The 21,299-nt window shown below is 40.2% G+C and overlaps 1 protein-coding gene across 2 annotated transcripts; it reads left to right on the top strand.

Moving 5' to 3' along the window:
* Window positions 1–510: 510 nt before the first annotated feature.
* TNMD (tenomodulin) lies at window positions 511–15,689 on the top strand. Of its 2 annotated transcripts, XM_040467246.1 has the most exons (7): window positions 511–646; window positions 801–932; window positions 9,854–9,994; window positions 10,205–10,306; window positions 13,306–13,459; window positions 14,846–15,012; window positions 15,308–15,689. In XM_040467246.1, exons 1-7 carry the CDS (start codon window positions 599–601, stop codon window positions 15,515–15,517), a joined length of 954 nt encoding a protein of 317 aa, XP_040323180.1. In that variant the 5' UTR covers window positions 511–598; the 3' UTR covers window positions 15,518–15,689. The 2 variants fall into 2 exon arrangements, with proteins under 2 accessions (XP_040323180.1, XP_040323181.1); XM_040467247.1 differs by lacking the exon at window positions 10,205–10,306.
* Window positions 15,690–21,299: the final 5,610 nt, after the last annotated feature.

The following is a 21,299-nucleotide window of genomic DNA, read 5'->3' as shown; positions in this document are numbered from 1 at the left end:
GTTATAAGTAATCTTTTAACCCTGTTTTTAATTAAAATTAGTTGATAACATATTGGTCTCTGTCCTCAAAGAACTTTATCATAGTGGCAGAGGCAGTATCTTATTCATTTCTGAATTTCCAACACCAAGTACAGTGCCTGACATTTAATATTCCTGCAATAAATATTTGTTAAATCACATGGAATTGAAATCAGGACTTCATTCCTTTTTTTTGTTTTGTTTGCTTATTTCTGGAGTGTGCAGCATGTGTTGCCACTGATATTTTAAGTTCGTAGTGAAAAATCATTTCAATGTGTCCTAGGCTTGGTCCCATTCCAAACCAACCACCAGGACAATAGTTTTCACTATAACCTTCTGTCTTTGCCAATCAGGATGGAATTCTGTGCACAGAAGTTATATACATATATGGGTATATCTATGTAACAAATCACAGCACAGGAGCCCCCTGGGTTACCTCAGGCTCTGGTATGACATATTTGAGCCATATAAATTCAGCTTCTCCTCTGGCATCTGTTAGCTGACTCACTTGCAACTCCACCTCAGCAGTGGTCTCTCAGTCCTCTCAAAGCAGGAAAAGAGTACTGTGCGCTGAGAGAGCATGGCAAAGAATCCTCCAGAGAACTGTGAGGACTGTCACATTCTAAATGTAAGTTGATTCATATTTTTTCCCTTTTGAGCAGAAGCATGGTTTCACAGATTTATTGTATCGCAATGTGAACATTAAAAAGAGAAATCAAAGGTGATTTTGAATTTGGCTTGCTATTTTAAGAGCTGTTGTGTATTGTTTTATTCTCTCTTAGGCAGAAGCTTTTAAATCCAAGAAGATATGTAAATCACTTAAGATTTGTGGATTGGTGTTTGGTATCCTGGCCCTAACTCTAATTGTCCTGTTTTGGGGGGGCAAACATTTCTGGCCGGAGACACCCAAAAAAGTAAGTAAATGCACATATTATCTAATGCTTCTGTTTTGAGTTTGATTGAATTTAATTAGTGCTTGACGTGTATATTACTCTGAAAATGAAAATCATTAAGTCCCTTTTGCATATATTTTCTGGTTTTATGAAGAATTGAATCAAGATTTTGCTTTCTTTCATTTGTGTAATTATTTTGGTAAAGGAAAGTTTGTTTTCTGCATTTCAGTTAATAATGATAAGAGTAGAATTAGCTATTCTTTTATAATGCTTGGGTTTAAGAAGTTAAGACCCCTACTAGAAGCAAATTTTTTACTGTAAGAAAAAATATTTTTCATCTCCCTTTCAATTATCTGGGCAGAAGTTGATGGAAAAGTAATATACAACCACATAAAAAGAAATCACCAGAAATGGCAGCAAAGGATTTTCAGGGATTATGTTTCTGACTTAATGTATCTGTTCTGAGGTCAGGCAGAAAATACCTTTTCAGAAGAAGCAATTCTCATACCTGACTTCACATGCATTTATGACTTAAAAAAAAACAGCACTTTTCTGCTCCTCACTAGCCATAATTGTCACTGACCCATGAGACAGTAATGCCACAAGGTAGAAACAAGAGACACCAAGTCATTAATCACAGGTATCTCAGAAAACTTCTGATATTAGGGTAATTTGGTAAACCTGACTGGCCATTGTCGTTGATATTTGTGTACCTTAGTGTTATTGTTATACCCAGACTCACACACAATAGGCTAATTTAGATGTGACCCAAAGAAAGTGGTCCCTTCATGCTAACCATTTCCATTTAAGAGAGAATTAATAAATGTACAAGCTACAAGGTGTGAAGATGGTTTTATGTCTTTGCCACATTTTTCTCTCTGCATGTGGGTTGTTGTTACTGTTGCTATTAATTTGTTATAATGAGATCATAATTTTTATTTGATAACAAATGTAGGAAGAGAAAGGCACATATCCAGGAGGGGGGATGAAAGATAAGAAGAAAATGGGTTTACATAGACTACTGGGAGCCAAAGGAGTGATAAGAACAGAGAGGAAAGAGTATGGATTGATGAAAAAGGAGAGGCAGTGGGGAGAAAATAGAAAATTAACTACACAAGTGTCCAAAAGAAAACAGAGAAATAAGGCATAGCTACCCTTGGATTCTTCACCTTTACTGTCATATCCACTTTCATCTAGTCCTAGAGTCTACCTTATCAAGTTTAAGTGAGAGGGAGAATGAAAAGCAAACCAGTCCATCTTTGTCTGCTTTTTTATTTGCACCTTGTTCCAGAATGGATTTCAGGCATCACCCAATGGTTATAGTTAGCCATTTCTCTCATTCTCTCTCTCTCTCTGTCTCTCTCTGTCTCTCTCTCTCTCTCTCTCTCTCTCTCTCTCTGTCTCATCTCATCTCATCTCTTGCACTGTGCCCTGCTTCTGAACTACTTTCTGTTCACATATCTTTCTAGAGAAGCCACCTATATTCAGGCTGTCAAGGTGGGCAAAGAAATAGAGATCAGGAAGGAAACAGAAAATGAATAAGAGCGCCAAAATGCATTCCATTCCCATTCTGTTACCATTTAGCTAATTCTCTAGGTGATGTGTTGCCTCACATATTGAATATAGGGTCCTTTTGACAATTATGGGTGAGTTAGAGGACAGTAAACCCTTTTGTTTTCCATGGCCATAATGTACTTAACTGAGTGTGGTAGGTACCTAGCCCTTTTGACCACCTGTACAAGCTTGATTAAACAGTGGGTCAGATGGCCTTTTTTTGTGACTGTTGGTACTGCAAATGCTATTTTGAAAGAGTTTATGTGTTTTTCTAAACGTTCAATGTTATTTGCCTCAGTACTATAAATGACAAGTGGGACCTTGCTTTTATCTTGCAAGGTGTCAAACTCACTAACAGGGCCCATGGTTCCCTCGACTTCCATATCATATCATCTTTGTTTCTCACTTCAGTTCTCTTCTTAATGCATTATAAGGAGCAATCCTGTGATTCCTCAAACCAAAACTAAAACCTAGTGAGTGCAAGCACAGAAGAGGTCAAGTATGCTATGAAATAAAGTAATCCATCTTGGGATGAAGTAATCCATCTTGGGATGTACTTTTCAGCAAAGGGGTTCTCAGAAATGAACAAAATTATTGTGAGATAATCTGGTATAAGACAATATGTGTCCCCTGGGTCAAGTTTTCCCACCATGAACAAAGGTTATTTGTTCTCCATTCCAGTGGGGAGCTGTAATTTGTTGTCTTTGATATTTAAGTCCTGGCCTTCACCACAAGACCCAGCTGGGTCCGTTGCAAACTCAGGAACCAGCTGGAGATGTGGATGCTTCACTCAGTCCACCACTACCTTTAATTCCCAAAGAGCCCAAGAAACCATCTATGTTTCCAATGGCTGAGACTGCCAATAAGCCTGCCTCAGAGCTGACTTATAAATCCTAGGAAGGAAAAAGAAGTCAGATTAGTCTTGGAAGATTTGCAAGGGAAAAGGATCCAGGCACCTTGCACAAAGACTCTCCCCTTAAGAATATGGCTTAGCAAGAAATGTGGGGCACCTGGGTGGCTCAGTCAGTTGAGCTTCTGACTTCGGCTCAGGTCATGGTCTTGTGGTTTGTGGGTTCGGGCCCTGCATCGGGTTCTGTGCTAACAAACAGCTCAGAGCCCGGAGACTCCTTCGGATTCTGTGTGTGTCTCTTTCCCCACCACCCCCCGGCCCCTGCTCATGCTCTGCCTCCCTCTGTCTCTCAAAAATAAATAAATGTTATTTAAAAAAAAAAGAGTATGGCTTAGCAAGAAACAAAAGCTAACAAATTAAAACCCAGGTTCTTCTGGGCTTTCCTTTACAAGCCTATGGGACCTGTGGGAACCCGTGGAGACAGAATTGTTGATGTTGCTGTGCTTATGGATGGACTGATTTTTTTGTTGTTCTCCTGGGGCTTCCTCCAAGCTCTTAGTGTTTGCTCCTTCAGCCTCCATCATAGCTTCTCTTTATTTTGTTTTTCTTTTTTTTTTTTTGACATCTGTTTATAATAAACAGTGTTTATTTAACATCTAACATCTGATGTTGACATTTCCATGCCAGTAAGTCCTCCCCCTCCTTCCATTACCTCCCACCTTAATGTGTACAAAAGACCCAGATTCTTGATCCCAAAGTGAGAGTAAGCCATGCGTGATTCCCTCTCCTCACACACCCCAGGCATAAACACATGTGCATGCATGCATGTGCAAATGCATACACACACATACACACACTCCAGAAAGAGAAAAGCATCAAAATGAAGTGAAATGAAAGGGACTAAACCTAGGGGAACAGCTGCACTCCCTTACAGGCTCCAGGCCCCTAACCCACAACCACATATAGGAGCCACTTAAGCTGAATTAAAGCCAGACCATCAAATGCTTGTATTCAGCTTTCTCAGCCAAACGGAAGGTACCTATTCAGTCCCAGAGATTTTGAGAGTGCATCACAATGAAGCTCCACTTCTAGGCAGTGACTGCCCAAGGATCTTTGAAGCCAATACCCTAGAGAAACATTCTTCCTTTAAAGTTCCCTGCATTACCCATTTAACTTGAAGCAATTAGAAGCCAACTACCCAGCTAATTCATCCAACATGGAGAAAGCAAGTCATAAAAATCCCAGCCCTTATATCAACAATCTATAGATGTAGCACAAACCTTGTAACCTATCCACTCCAATCCTTTGTAAAATGAGGCAAAAGGATAATAAATTAAATAAATGAAATTCTGCCCTTCCTACCATATCCAGGAACTACCTGGTGACTTTAGGACTCTTTAGAAACCGTAAATCCTAAGGCCCACACAGCACTCAAGATTACTGGGGGTATCCTCACAACTCCTCCATACTATCAGTATGAGAAGAGAAGTGGTAAGGATATGTGGGCATCCTTCTGCCTTCTCCCCACCTCAACTGCAAATAATCATTAAGACAGCATCGCCCAGGATTGCCAGCTCAATATCATCGTATGCTGAAAATCCTTTGTTCGGAAAAAGCACTTCCTTGCTAAGTCTGGATCTAGCTTTCCTGTGCCTATTTCTCTAATACTAGCATTGGCCAGAGACCCATCTTCTTCTTCTTCTTCAATGCCTCTTCTAGGCACATAAAGAATAAAACTCTCTTTCCTGAGTTCTCTGGGCTTTCCTACACAGCAGTTTGGTGGCTAAAATGTGGGTCTGGAGAATCATTCATACCCTCAAGGAAAAAGTTGGAGTTATAGCTGGAATCTCTTTAGCAGAGGGACTGAGCTTCACCAGATGGTGCCACATTGGCATTTTAAAAAAGAAGGCTTCTCTTCATTTTATTTTCCTCCCAAACCATTGCAGAAGGAAAGTCCACCCTTATACAGACAGCAGCTCTCACTGGGCCAGTTCTTGCTGTAGGTTATTAAGAGGTTAATACCAATCATGTAGATGAGAACTCTGGATACTAATGGGCACATTCTGATTTAGTCCCTCCATTCTACAAGGCAGCATTTGCTGAGCAACTTACATGGCACCAACAAGGAAAACCTGGCTCCTCAGAGGGAACTGTCTTTTAGAGGCTGAGAGTGGGACTGGAGCTGTATAGGGAAAGTAGCCCAGGTGATTAACAGATAATAGCATAGTAGCAGTCCAATCATCAACCTGATAGGTATTAGTCCAAATGTGAGCAAAAGTAATTTTGTCAACTATTCAACATTGCATCTGGCAAGGAGTGGGAGATAAAGATGGGAACTGAACTTCCAGAGAAATTTGGTGACTTGCTCAAGGTCACACAGCTTTTAAGTGGCAGAGTTGAGGCTAGGACTAGAACCTGGTCTAAAGATTCTTTCTACTATTCTTAAGATGCATATAAGAATGAGGGGTGGTGGGGATAGTGGGTATGGGAAAACTTCCCAGCCAACTTGAGTCTGTAGATGAAAGAAATGTTTTTTTTCTCATTGAAAAAGAGGAATGTTTGTGCTGCTTATGCCAATTTTTTTCAGGGCTGAGAGCTGGTGATTGAAGATGCAGAAGTCCAACTTTGCATAAGAAACAATCTGTCTGCTCTGTGTTGGTAAAGAAATACCCAGAGGCCCTTTAATTCCCACAGGCTAGGTTGGTAATAAAATGGCACAATGCATTCCCTTCCCTTCCTTCCAGCCTAACACCTGATAACCAGCTATTCTGAGCATGTATTTCACCTTTGGAGAGTGTACCTCATAAACAGTAAAGGATGAAGGTGGAGAGAAGAGCAGCTAGATTAATCACAGGCTCTAAGAAACAAACCTAAGCCAAATGTCCTCAAATCCCTTTCAGGAAAGGCTAAAGGCACTTGCCCCCAAAATCGATCCGTCACACTGGGGTCTGAGGCAACAGTATTTTTTTTTACAAAAACTAATCTCAGAGATTGCCACAAACTGAGGCAAGAAATGGAAGACTGTGAAAGAGGGAAGTTAGGGCTCATTTGTACCTGAGTGGAGGATTTAACTGGAATGAGGAAAGAATGTATAAGGGCCAGGGAAGAGAAATAAGTTTGGTTTTGCTCCATGTTTTCTCAGTGTGGTCTTCTTACATCTCTGACCACCTGAACTTAACCACATATCTATTTCATTTCACTTCTGAGTCATATCCCACTTCATAGGCTTCCCTGTCCCACTCCAGTGTCCTTACAGTTAAGATGAGACCTATGTGTGGGTAGAACAGGAACGTATCAGAGTGGTGCTGGAAGGATGCCCTTGCCTCTCAAATATCTCCTATTCCTGGTGTCATTGTGCTTAAAATCCATCATTAGTAATTCATTCTTTTGACTTAAGTATTTCACTCCACTTTTTAAAGAGATAAATACCATTCACGGTCATCTTAGTGTGAAATCATTTGTCAAATTTATTTTTTCTTTGACATAAGGGACCTGAAGCACCATGAGATTCTTTGATGTCTAGACAGGAAACAAAAGGATAGAGGAAGATGGGAAGAAGGGGAAGGACTAAGAGAGTACAAAGGAAACAGGATATGAAAAGAACAGAAAAGGGAACTTAGAAACACCAATAATTAACTTTCCCTATTTGCCAATTTGACAGTAGTGTCGTCCTCATCACAGTCTGTCCTTGCTCTGTCCTTCCTGAAGTAAAGCTGAGTTGGGGACAGTGTGAGATGAGCTACTGAGCACCCAGTCATACGTTTCTCAGGCCAGTCATCCTGCCTCTGCTATAGTTAGTGCCTGGAAAGGACAAAACCATTTGGTCCTTTATCTCCAGAAAGACCCTCAGCCCCTGAGCATTGAGCTTAGTAGAGAGAAAAGTACTTCTGAGGCCAAAGGCATGAGCTCAGTCTTCATATGGGCCAGTGGCGCTTGCATAGCCATTTCCCAGGCAATGTGCTCCACAGGGACCTGGGCGAGACAGTATGTCTGGATTTGCTCAAACCCATCCCCAAACAGTCCAAAGTGGGCCACCAGCATCATCTTCCTAGACAAGGACAGTCTGTTCCAAAAGGATACTTCCGATAGTAGAATTCCATCTGGGTGAATATATAGCTTCCCACTCCCACCCCTTATCCAGGATTCACACGTAAATGAAGTCATTCTGATCCCACTCCATTTAGCAGCCTATCATTGCTAAAAATAAGCCAATAATCTGGTTAATGAATGTGATCAGAATGGACCCCTTCTCTCCCACGAAATCAAACCAAACCAAAGAAAAACCCAAAAAAACCTCTTTGAAGGAATGTTGAAAGTAATCAAGATCTGCTGAGCTTGGCAGTTTCCAATAGTTTTCATCTAGCAAGGTGTCCAAGTGAAGTACATTGCCAACAGTGCAGGAAAAGTCATTCCACAGAAGTACACTGAAATTCTAAATGTCACCGGTATGGTCCCATAGTCTTCTACCAATGATTGAAAATACAGCCTGTATTTTTTTCTTTTGCCCAGGTAGGCAGCATTCCAACATCCCCTAGTCTCTAACCTCATTTTTCCATGCAATAATCCATCAGTGGTGCTGCTCATGAAACAAACACCCCACCCCACCCCCAATGACTAGTAGTGTCGACATTTGTCTCAACAATGTATAGTACTTCTAAAGAAATTCCCTCCCATTAGGAGATCTGACAAGACTGGATCTGAAGTAGATGCCTCTCTCCTCTACTTAGGTCAGGCCTACTTAGAGTTCAATTTCTTGCCATAGGTAGACATTTCTCAAGCTGGCTGCAGAGCTGAAATTGAGGAAATATTTATAACTAGAAGCAAATAACAAGCCTAAAGGAATTTGTTTGCTACCTGTCACAAACCAGGCCAGAATTCCTGAGTTAACTCTGCAGTTGCTGGAAGGTTGTAAATACCATTTTCCTTCCCCTTTTAAAGTATGGTGTCTTAAAAGACCTTGCCAATGTTTAAAATCTCTTTATGAAGCTGAGAATTTGTCCCTGGTGGGAAAAACATATGCTGTATAGTTAATATTTAATTTAGTATACCCAGTACTTAAGTACTGACCCTGTCCAAGGCACTGCAGAGCTACAAAGAAGTAAATGACATTATTGCTTCCTATTCAGCAGCTACAAAGACTTTTAACACTTGAAGCAACATTGTTTCTACAAACCCTTCCAACTTGTTTTTCTAGTTGAGCTAGGGACAATTTGACCAGGTTAAACTAACATTCAGTCACAGACACCCGCAGACATTAAAAAGCATCCCGACCCAGTATAAGCTCTAAAAGGCCTTCTGTCACTGGAAGCCATATCATTAGAAAGCAACATTGGCTCTATAAATGACTTGTTTTAGGGGAATTTTCATTTACCAAATGTTTTTTGTAAGGAAAACTAAGTAGGAAAAAACTTGATAGCAGGAAGCATCCTAACAACAGGAATAAGAGATTTCCACCTGGCACCATCAGGTCTGGCTTGGTTTGTGACACGTAGCATATTACTTTAGGTTTGTTATTTGCTTCTAGCTACAAATATGTCATTAGTTATGGGTAATGGGCTTACTCCTAAACTGGGACACTTGATGGGACTGGTCCTCTTGGTCCTAAGAAAAAATTACCTCTTGTAGAGGGCCAGAGAGAATCTGGAGTTTTGCTTCAACCACTCAGGAACAACCTGATAAAGAAGCCTTTTCAAGGCACTATTCTTGTATGATACTGTATTACTTAGTGCAGGGAACTTGACACAATTGTCGAATTCTATATATATTCAAGTATAATATATTTCTACATATATTCAAGTATAATATACTTGAAGCCAACTGAATTAGGTTTGGAAAACAAAACTCAGGAATAAACTGAGTGGGTTTAGTTAACCCATAAAAGAGACGGTCAGGGGAAGGCAATAAATGTATCCTGGAGTCGAAATGGAAGGAAAAGAAGCAGTTGAGGTTAGATAAGAGTATTACCTAATATTGGCCGAGGAGAATGGTCTTCAGATTCTAAAAAAAGACCCAAGACTACTGAGGCAACATTAAAGTCCTGGTTAGATAAGGAGATAAAGAGCAATACCTAAGCATTCTACATGTGTTCAAATCTGTTTCTCAGCCCCTAATGAATTTCATGGGGAGAGGGGGTGAACACTACTTGGAAGGGAAGTGGTAACTTAAAGAAGCAGCAGCAGTTTTACATGATCCCTCTGCTTAACGTAAGGGAAAAATACTTTACAGGCTGGTTTGCAAAAATATCATTCACTATTTAATCAAGGCTGCCAAGAAAAAATGTTGGAATTTTAGTGATTAGTTCAGCAACTTGGGTTGAATACAAAATACTGGCTCTGAAGGATCCCCATATCAGCTTCAGTGCCAAGAAGCACCTCACTTTAATCTTGAGTCTCAGAGAAATCCCAATGGTAAGCTGCTGAGATGGCACCTCACCACAAAGGCTCCAGAAACAGAAGGTGCCCCAGATATTACCCAATTAAAGTGTCTTATGAAGGGACACACTGAGTATCTTAGAGCTTGTTTTCCTCTGTTCTTCCAGACATATGACATGGAGCACACTTTCTACAGCAATGGAGAGAAGAAGAAGATTTACATGGAAATTGATCCAGTGACCAGAACTGAAATATTCAGAAGTGGAAATGGTACTGATGAAACATTGGAAGTACATGACTTTAAAAATGTAAGTTGGTTATTCCACCCCTCAAGGTTTCCCACTTAAAATATTAGAACATTTGAGTCAAGTTAAAAAATAGCCTTTAGCCTCCACTGAGTTTGTAAAACAAAAGCTTTCCCTTTGAATTCAAATTTTGCCATCCTGGGGCCTTAATAGATCATGGACCTCGTTAACTGTCACTATTTCAGGAAGGTCTATTTTTTTGTCTGTTTATAGGGTTACACTGGCATCTACTTTGTAGGTCTTCAAAAATGCTTCATCAAAACTCAGATTAAAGTGATTCCTGAATTTTCTGAACCAGAGGAGGAAATAGATGAAGTAAGTAAGAATATTAATAGTGGTAGGAAAAGCCATCATTTATTGGGTGTTAACTATATGCCAGACATTGTACTAAATGCTTTACTCTCATTTGATGCTTACAATGACCCTACAGAGAGGTGCTATTATTATCCCCACTTTCCAATGAGGAAACTGAGTTCAGAACCAAAATGTGACTTTTCCAAGGTCACACAACTAGTGAGGAGCAGATTGGGATCTTGAACTTGGGCCTTTTGAAAAACGAAAGTTCATGCTATTAGGAGCAACACTATACTTTTATACCTGGGTAGCCATTAACATTCTGTACATTTGCTTCTAAACCAAAGATTTCTAGTAAGATGTGTGAGCCAGAGGAACCAAAGCAATCCTGCTTAAAGATAAAGTCTTAAAAAGAAAAGTCCCAAGGCCACCTGAGATCCTTGCGGCTTTTATAACACTGTGGCATTCACCTATTTAAAAGATTCCAGTTCATTCACTTTACCATTGTATGCTAGACTCTGCTAATGAAATAATCTGCATTTAACCTCACTAGGAAAGGCAAAAGCAAAGAAGGTAAGAACCGCAGTGTAATAACAAATTCTCTGAAAACATACTGTCAGGCCAAGGTAAGGCAACCTAAGATACTGGTGCAATCACTAAATGGCCCCTGAAAACCTAGTGGGGGATGGAGGATTATTCACTAAAACACAACTATCATTAAAGCCCTTGAGGCTCTTAATGCTTTCCTGATATTCCTCCTGTAACTAAAGTATGTTGCTATCAGTGAAGGAATAAGGGGAACCTTAGCTAAAGCCATATTGTGGCAGCATATTCCCACTGTAGCCAGAAAGAAACAATTATTTGTTTGGTTTATTTGGTTTTCTTTTAGTGTTTAACTGGCAAATGTAAAATGAAATTATGGCAATGGCACAGTGGCCTCTCTATGTACTGTAAAGACCTCTTTCGTCTTTCTCTCCCCCATTTTTTCACTATTTTCCTACATAGCTCTTTCTATTTTAATTCTCATCTACCCATTTATTTTTTTCTTCCCTTTTTCTATTTTTGGGGGGGTGATGTGGGATAGGGAGCCCTTTATCCTTTCCTTTACCCAAGTCTCAGAACTGTCATTGGCTCCCCCAGACATGCCACTGGTCTCCTTATGGCCAGGGAAATTACAGACCCTTGTTACTAGAATTTCCAAGGAAAAAAAGAAACTTTCCCAGAGACAATGCTGTGTTCTCAAGGTCTATGGTAGTGAAAAATTTTGGTGATTAAAAAAAAAAGCATAAATTCAATGCATCTGAGGAACAGAACAACTTCCAGGATATTAGGAATTACTGCCTAATTAGGAATTAGGCAAGGATAAGATGAAGGGAGAGTCAATAGGAGAAAAAGGCAGTACATGTTGCTTTTTTTTTTTTTTTACAGAAAATAATGTAAACATTTGAGTAGGGCCAGCCAGCAATAAAACCTTGAACTAATACAACAGGATTTATTTTTCTGAAAAAGATAAAGGCAAAGGCTCATAATGTCTCATTTTGGCCCTAATTTATTCTTCAATTAATTTTGCCAAATCTTTTAAATAACATAAGTATTTATCTCATGATAGTGAGATTACTTTTATATTCAATTATATATATTCAGGCTACAGATTTTTTATGAGTTAAGTTTGCAGTTCTGGATGACAAAATCCCTCTTATTCTGTTCTCACCACTGTATCTATGGTTTGCGCATGATAAACATACAGAGCAGGTATATAAATAGCCCTGATTTTGCTAACAAAGCTAGTCAGCATACCAACCTCATTTTCTACAATCCGTTTCAACACATCCCAAGGTCTTTACAGACTCAAAGTTGAAGAAGCTAAGACTTGAGAGTTTTAAATAACTAGGGAAAAATTATAGAAAGCCATATTTCAGAGAACGTATTAATAAAAACACTGAAATCATAAAGCTAGAAAGAAACAAAAAAGAAAAGTAAAAGCCTTATTAAGAGTAGGGAAAATGTTGGGGTGCCTGGGTGGCTCAGGTGGTTAAGTGTCTGACTCTTAATCTTGGTTCAGGTAATGATCTCACAGTTCATGAGATTGAGCCCCGCATTGGGCTCCACACTGTCGGTGCTGGACCTATTTGAGATTCTCTCTCTCCCTCTCTCTCTGCCCATCCCCCATCTGCTCTCTTTCCTTCTGTCTTTCTCTCTCTCTCTCAAAATAAATAAATAAACATTAAAAAAAAATTTTGAAGAGTAGGGGGAAATGTCAAGGCCCAAAAGACAAGTGAGTAAGAAAGTAGGTACATAGATCAACTACTTCCAATACAAGAAACTGAAGAGAAGGCAGTGTTCTTGACAATATAAGAAAAGCTACCTAAAGAAAAATACACTGTAAGACAAACTCTAAGCATCTAGAATGAAAGGAGTAAAACAACGGTAAGGCCAGTGAAGTCACAATCTAAAGACTGGACTGTAACACACAAAAAAAGACATCTTTCACACTACAACTAGCCACCATTAACAGGCAAATCTTGTAAAACCAAAATAGTAAGTTCGATTGCTATTTAATTGATCTCACCAGTTTGGATTATAGGAGTTTTTTCAGCTTGAGATCAAATCCTGCCTGCAATCTTAGTTGCAAGCCTAAAACAAGGCAGGCACCCACAACATCCATTTAAAAGAGCAAAAACAAATGTAAATCACTCAGGGTTCCAGAAGCCGAATTAAAACATATATGGCCCAGTGGGAGGCCCAGAAAAAAAACGATGGATAACCTTCCTAACTGTAAGTGAAATGGTAGCAGAGCAAACTCCTGGTACAGTGACTAGCTTTACTGTTAGACCTGAGAGAGGGATCAATTTTTAACTCTCTCAAAGGCACCTACTGTATGCACATACACAGCTAGTTCACAGACAGCCCTGGGATTAAAATTGTTATCCAAACTTAAAATAGAGTGTTTTCCAGTATTCCATAATGTCTCACTCATTTTATTAATTTCTCTGCCTATCCCCACCCTGAACTTCTCTCAGAATGAAGAAATTACCACCACTTTTTTTGAACAGTCTGTGATTTGGGTCCCAGCAGAAAAGCCTATTGAAAACCGAGACTTTCTGAAAAATTCCAAAATTCTGGAAATTTGTAATAATGTGACCATGTATTGGATCAATCCCACTCTAATAGCAGGTATGACCTCCTTCTCCTCCTCCTCTTTCCAAAGTCAGTAACAGGTTAATGTTCCCATCATTTAGAAACTACATTTCTAGGAACACAAATGATCAGCTTGTATCTTAGATGAAACTGTATATGCTCACCACCAAGGGAGGAAGGAATTTCTCACAGCCAAGTTATAAATCAGATAAATCAATGCTGACAGGCTTTTAAATATCCCAGCAAAGTTAATGCCACCCTAATGTGACTAGTGATAGCAAAAAACTAATCTTTCTTTGCACATCTATATTCATTGCAGTTGGGATATCAGACTATTGCTCAAACCACTGTGTACCCAACCCAAGAACAGAAGAGAGGAGCCAAAACAATTTTCTGTTGTCACAAGAATGATTATCTGTGTTGACTGGTGGCATTCTCCCCAGAAGACAGGACAGTCATTGTAATACAAATTTCTTTGTGGCTGTTTTAGGAATCACTATAAAAGTAATTGAGGGCTAGGGATCTACAGTAGAAGAGGTCAGCTCTCAACTTCCAATCAGCTCATAGAAAAGGCAAAGGTCTCTGGACGTCTTATTCTTCCCAGCTAATACAGAATTTGACCTCCCTCATTCTAGACAGAATAAATTACTATTTATTCAAGAGAGACCACTCTTACCAAACCAAGAAGCTATTGGTACTTTTTGGCAGCTTAAAAAAAGAGGCAACTAAAGACAATGTGATATTCTGGATTGGATGCTAAAACTTCTGCTTCAACATTCTTTTTCTAAAAGACATTAATGGAAATAATGATGAAATCTGAATAAAGTCTATAGTTTAGTTAATAGAATTGTATCAATGCTAATTTCTTAGTTTTCATAATTGTACCAAGGTTATTTAATATGCTAATGTTAGGAGAAACTGGATAAAGGGTATATAGGAACTCTGTACAATCATTGCAACTCTTCTGTAAATGGAGGATTATTCATAAATAGAAATTTAAAAAAAAAACATTTTAAGACAGGAAAGAGAGGAGAAAGCAGGGGAAGACAGATGGCACTAAATCAAATCCAGCAATCAAAAAATATTTACTCAGCACTTATCAAAGGTAAAATCATTGTTGGGAGACACCTAAGTCCCCTCTCCTGGTTTTTAAAATTAGGGTGCTAGTAAGGCAAACAGTAAGTATTCAATGCCAAATGAGCAAAGAAGAGATCTGCGTACATGGGAATAGTCAGATTTGTTTGGGGGGAAATCTCTTTATAATTGCAGCTGAAGGAGTTTGGAAAAGTGGTTCATGCTTGCCTAAATGATGGCATTGACAAGATAATGAAAATCTCTATTCCCAACACCATAACCCCAAAGACTTCTTTTGGGAACCATTTGCAAAGGAGGTGCATCAAAACTTTGTGTTTATTCCCTTAGTTTCAGAGTTACAAGACTTTGAGGAGGATGGTGAAGATCTTCACTTTCCTACCAATGAAAAAAAAGGGATTGAACAAAATGAGCAGTGGGTGGTCCCTCAAGTGAAGGTGGAAAAGACCCGCCATGCCAGACAAGCAAGTGAGGGAGAACTTCCAATAAATGACTATGTAAGTTACAATCATGTCACTCTGTTAGAAGGATAGCAAAGAGCCCTCAAAAAACTCACTACCCCTTAGATCAAAGTCATTAAAAGGTGCATGGTCATTGTTTTAACAAAAAATATTTAAGAAACTTGTAATCCTTAAGGGGCTCATTCATAATCAATCTTGATCAATCTTGATCAGACTAAGGAATTTAGTTTCTCACCAGTCCCCAGTTCATGTTGTCTTATAGTCCTTCCCTGCTTGGTGGACCTTTTCTTAGTGAACCTTACCCTCCAACTATGGTTTATTCTTCTTTCAGACTGAAAATGGAATAGAATTTGACCCCATGCTGGATGAGAGAGGTTATTGTTGTATTTACTGCCGCCGAGGCAACCGCTACTGCCGCCGTGTCTGTGAACCCTTGCTAGGTTACTACCCATATCCATACTGTTACCAAGGAGGGCGGGTTATCTGTCGTGTAATTATGCCTTGCAACTGGTGGGTGGCCCGCATGCTGGGGAGGGTCTAATGGCAAGTTTGAGCTCAAGTGCTTAAACTTCTGGCAGCCAACATATAATAAATGCATGCTATTCAATGAATTTCTGCCTATGAGGCATTTGGCTCCTAGTAGCCAGTACTCCAGAATTACTTGTAGGTAATTTCTCTCTTCATGTTCTAATAAACTTTTACATTATCATCAATGGCCTGATTGCTGTTGAATACACTAGGTAAATGTTTACTAAGAATATTTCCTGCAACTGAAATGGAGTAGATCTGTCTAACATGGATGACAATGATGAAAACTTGCATTGTATCAGGTTTTGGGAGTAGGAAAGGGCAAAGAATAAGGATTCTCAAATATCGTAGTTTACTATGTTGTATTGAGAAAGTAGAAATGAGGGGCTGATGACAAAATGTCCCCATAATTGATGCATAAAAAAACTTGTCCTCTTGTGCATAGCCCCAGTGTTTAATTATCTGAGAGACATATTGTGGTCTTGCTCAAGCATCTGTTAAGCTGCTGGCCAGGCAGTGAGTCACAGCAGGCCAGCACTAAAATGTTCCAAGTGCTCAGACTCAGCAAAGGAGAAAGGTAACCTAGCAAAAAGGGTCCCAGGCTCTCCTCCAATAAACAGGAACTCAACTTTGGACATATTCAACATTTATAACCTTCAGTCTGACTTCTTTTTAGATTAGGGTCTGGTTACATAAGTTTCCAAGGCAATTGTCTGGAAAGGGGGAATCCATAAATATCATTCACAAAAATAGGCATCATAGCAAATCACCGAGCTGAGGAAACAAATGGGATTTTTCCCCCTCCAAAACCACAAGGAACTAGCAGCATGCCACTTTCCTTTTTTTTTAATGTTTATTTATTTTTGAGAGAGTGTGTGTGTGTATGTGTGTGTGGGATTGGGTAAGGGGCAGAAAGAGTGAGACACAGAATCTGAAGTAGGCTCCAGGCTCTGAGCTGTCAGCACAGAGCCTGATGCAGGGCTCAAACTCACAAACTGTGAGATCATGACCTGAGCTGAAGTCGTAGGCTTAACTGACTGAGCCACCCAGGCGCACCTAACAGTATGCCACTTTTTTAAAGGAAGGGTAAGGCCTAGTTTCTGATCACATGACACTTTGCTTGGGAAAGGGAAAAGGGTCATAAGAGAGAGAAAAACCAGTGGTTAGAAGATAATATTAACCTTGATGTCCCAGCCAGTTGTAGCTTCAAAATTCCTGTCTACCAATCTGTCGCACCTTCTAGTCTCATTTGACTTTAGTCCCTCCATTGCTCAACTCCTAGGTTAATGTGTCATGAAAATATCTGTCACTTTCCATCAGAAAAGCATTTCCAAAGAGTAAAGTCTTCACCAAGATGCCTGTGGGCCAGGAGTCATTTCCCCCCTTTTAATAGTTGAAGAAGCAAATAGAAACAGATTTGCCCAAGGTTAAGATTAGCCAGTCATTGATAATTAGCATGAATACCATACTTGGATTACAATTTCCACAGAATGAGAGCACAATAAAACATATATAACAATGTAGCATCACTGCTTCCCTAAGCCCAGCCTCCCCATCATAAGAAACGACACCAAATTAACTCTGACCCTCCACTCCAGAGACCTTGTAGTAATTCTAATGTTCCCTGTCCTCCACTCCAGTCTCTCACCAAATACTGCCAGCTTGCCCTCCTAAACCACCCCTCAATTATGCTTATAGTCTCAGCCACAGGTTATTTCTTAGCACAGCTGTCACAACTTCCTCCCTACTGAAGTCCCCAGGCTGTGGACTGAAGCTAGGACAAATGCTTTTAGATACAGTTAATTTTTCACTTACAGATTTTATGAATGCCATTTCCTTTCCTGAAAGTCTATAGTGGCTACTTACTACATTAAGAATTGAGCCTAACTTGCATTCATATAGTCCTTCCTCAAACCACTCTCAACCACCACTTCCTATCACTTTTCTCCTGATACACTACCCGCCCCTTTGCTTGTCTCAATCACATTAGCTTCATGCTCCATTTGTGCAGCCATTCCATCTCCTTCACAAACTTTTCTCTCACTAATTTGTGGAAATTTAAAAAAACCCACTTTTTTCTTACCTAAACATGAAACTTAAATCCTCTCTACTTCATACTATGCCTATGTAAGTTAATATATCACTCAATGCACACATCATTTATGTAGGATTTTAATGTGCAAGTTCTAGAAGAGAACTCTCCCCCATTTTGCTCCGTTCAGAACCTAGCACAGTACCAAAAGCATGCAAGTGGCTTTTCCATTTTTATTATTGAAAGCAATGAGAAAATAGAGAGGGAAGAAGTTCAAACAAAACAGGAGGTTATAGAAGAGCACAACTATGAGATTGTTTAGAATATTATTACCGAAAGTTGGCTGTGAGTTTTAGTGAAATTTGGGATGAAAGTTCTTATGTTACTTAAATCCATTTTTGTATTCCTTATCTTTTGACACAGTCCATTTCTAGAAGTATGAAGAATTCTTCTAATCCCAGAATGATCTAAAGTATCAATGATTGCCCACAGCTGATTATCTATTTCCATTATAATGCAGGCCTTTTGCATTTTCTTCAGAATGTTCAATGATTCTGTGTATAAAAAAGAAAAAAAAGGCAAAAACCACATCTGCCATGAAACCACAAGAAATATCATATTACCTTTCAGATTCTTTGGGGTTCTAAATTCCAATAAAGAAAAGTCAGGTAAGGCAGAGCCATCCATCGCTCCCACTCAGCATAAGGGCACTATGCATTAGTGTGCACATCACCTTCCTGCACACCTAAAATGGCTCTTTGGAAGGACTAGGGGCAAAAGATATCTATTTTGAGTCTTTATATATAAGGCTCACTGTCTGGCTGAGTCCAAAACTGTCACTTTGGCCCCTAAAGTCTAATGCTGAAAGCTTACTGAGATAAATATGGACCTTCTCATTCAGGCTGTCAGGAAATGTGTGGATCTATTTTATTTATACCCTTTAAAATGATTTTATTTTAGCTTCCTTTTATGAAGAAATTTAATTCTGGGGCTTAATTTTGCTGACAGCATGCTGTTCCCTAACAAGAAGGAAAAGTGGCTCCACATTAAAAACCAGTTATTACTGGATACACACAAAAATACTGTCCATGACTCATTCCAAAGTCCTGTTCCTAAGTCTCCTCTGGTATCTTTAATTAATTCCCATGAAACCTACTTACCCAAGAACTACATTGATAATTCATTTATATTAATAGTCAACTCTGGCATTGTGTATCCTAATGAGTGAATAGTCACTTGTATGCTTACTGCTTTGAGTTCAGTTTGCCTATGTTTTCTTTCACTTATTTGACACTCAGACCTATTGTCCTTGCTAAAAGGGCTCAGAAAGAGACAGGTAGATTGAACACAAGCGAAATAGATTAAGTCACAATAAATCCTTCAACCAAAACAAATAAACAAACAAAACAAAGCAACTCCACAGTACTGCGATGATCTTAGTCTAACAGTGATATGAACACACTGTCTATATCCTTCCCTGCTGATGCTATCATTTGCGATTCTGAATTTTCCATTGACAGCAGTATTTCTGCTGGTCTTACAGAGATGTTGGCTACTAAAATACAATTCAGGGGGAAGATGGCTGGGCTCAGCACGCGTCCTGCTGATCACTTAGATTCCACCTACACCTGCCGAAATAACCCAGAGAACCGCCAGAGGATTAGCAGAACGGAGTCGCCGGAGCCAAGCGCAGACGAGAGGCCCACGGAAGAGGGTAGGGAGGGCGGCGAGGCAGTGCGCGCTCCACGGACTGGTGGGAGGGAGCCGGGGCGGAGGGGCGGCTCGCGGCCAAGCAGAGCCACCGAGTCTGCTTGCAAAAAGCAGAAGGGCCTGACGGACTGTGTTCCGACAGCAAGCGCGACTTAGCATCTAGGAGGTCATAAGTTAACAGCTCTGCTCAGAAAGCAGGAAAGCTGGAGGACAGAGGGAAGGAGAGCTGCTGAGCCCCCTGACGACAGAGCTCAGTTTGGTGGGGAACAAAGGTGCTCGCCAGTGCCATCTCGCCCGCCCATCCCCCAGCCAAAATCCCAAAGAGAACCAATTCCTGCCAGGGAACTTGCTCGCTCCGCGCAAACACCCAACTCTGTGCTTCTGCGGACCCAAACCTCCGGCAGCGGATCTGACTCCCTCCTGCTGCCACAGGGCCCCTCCTGAAGTGGATCACCTAAGGAGAAGCAAGCTAAGCCTGCCCCTCCTGCCCCTGTGCACCTTGCCTACCCACCCCAGCTAAGACGTCAGATCCCCAGCATCACAAGCCTGGCAGTGTGCAAGTAGCCCAGACAGGACACCCCACCCCACAGTGAATCCCGCCCCTAGGAGAGGGGAAGAGAAGGCACACACCAGTCTGACTATGGACACAGCGGTGGGCTGGGGGCAGACATCAGGTCTGACTGCGGCTCCACCCACCAACTCCAGTTATACACCACAACACAGGGGAAGTGCCCTGCAGGTCCTCACCACGCCAGGGACTATCCAAAATGACCAAGCAGAAGAATTCCCCTCAGAAGAATCTCTAGGAAATAACAACAGCTAATGAGCTGATCAAAAAGGATTTAAATAATATAACAGAAAGTAAATTTAGAATAATAGTCATAAAATTAATCGCTGGGCTTGAAAACAGTATAGAGGACAGGAGAGAATCTCTTGCTACAGAGATCAAGGGACTAAGGAACAGTCACGAGGAGCTGAAAAACGCTTTAAACGAAATGCATAACAAAATGGAAACCACCACGGCTCGGATTGAAGAGGCAGAGGAGAGAATAGGTGAACTAGAAGATAAAGTTATGGAAAAAGAGGAAGCTGAGAAAAAGAGAGATCAAAAAATCCAGGAGTATGAGGGGAAAATTAGAGAACTAAGTGATACACTAAAAAGAAATAATATACGCATAATTGGTATCCCAGAGGAGGAAGAGAGAGGGAAAGGTGCTGAAGGGGTACTTGAAGAAATAATAGCTGAGAACTTCCCTGAAGTGGGGAAGGAAAAAGGCATTGAAATCCAAGAGGCACAGAGAACTCCCTTCAGACGTAACTTGAATCGATCTTCTGCACGACATATCATAGTGAAACTGGCAAAATACAAGGATAAAGAGAAAATTCTGAAAGCAGCAAGGGGTAAACGTGCCCTCACATATAAAGGGAGACCTATAAGACTCGTGACTGATCTCTCTTTTGAAACTTGGCAGGCCAGAAAGAATTGGCACGAGATTTTCAGTGTGCTAGACAGAAAAAATATGCAGCCTAGAATCCTTTATCCAGCAAGTCTGTCATTTAGAATAGAAGGAGAGATAAAGCTCTTCCCAAACAAAAACTGAAGGAATTTGTCACCAAGAAACCAGCCCTACAAGAGATCCTAAGGGGGACCCTGTGAGACAAAGTACCAGAGACATCACTACAAGCATAAAACATACAGACATCACAATGACTCTAAACCCATATCTTTCTGTAATAACACTGAATGTAAATGGATTAAATGTGCCAACCAAAACACATAGGGTATCAGAATGGATAAAAAAACAAGACCCATCTATTTGCTGTCTACAAGAGACTCATTTTAGACCTGAGGACACCTTTAGATTGAGAGTGAGGGGATGGAGAGCTATTTATCATGCTACTGGAAGCCAAAAGAAAGCTGGAGTAGCCATACTTATATCAGACAAACTAGACTTTAAATTAAAGGCTGTAACAAGAGATGAAGAAGGACATTATATAATAGTGACAGGGTCTATCCATCAGGAAGAGCTAACAATTATAAATGTCTATGTGC

This window comes from Herpailurus yagouaroundi, unplaced genomic scaffold, assembly GCF_014898765.1.
Source record: "Herpailurus yagouaroundi ecotype Mexico unplaced genomic scaffold, PumYag 67383, whole genome shotgun sequence".
Classification (NCBI taxonomy): domain Eukaryota; kingdom Metazoa; phylum Chordata; class Mammalia; order Carnivora; family Felidae; genus Herpailurus; species Herpailurus yagouaroundi.
Note: the sequence above shows the minus strand (reverse complement) of the source record. Positions and strands in the feature narration are given on the sequence as shown.

Excerpts from the sequence above, each read along its gene's own strand:
- TNMD (XM_040467246.1), top strand. The coding sequence starts at position 599 with ATGGCAAAGAATCCTCCAGAGAACTGTGAGGACTGTCACATTCTAAAT. Across the intron at positions 10,307-13,305 it reads CAGAGGAGGAAATAGATGAA|AATGAAGAAATTACCACCAC; the intron begins GTAAGTAAGAAT and ends AACTTCTCTCAG. Across the intron at positions 13,460-14,845 it reads CAATCCCACTCTAATAGCAG|TTTCAGAGTTACAAGACTTT; the intron begins GTATGACCTCCT and ends TTATTCCCTTAG.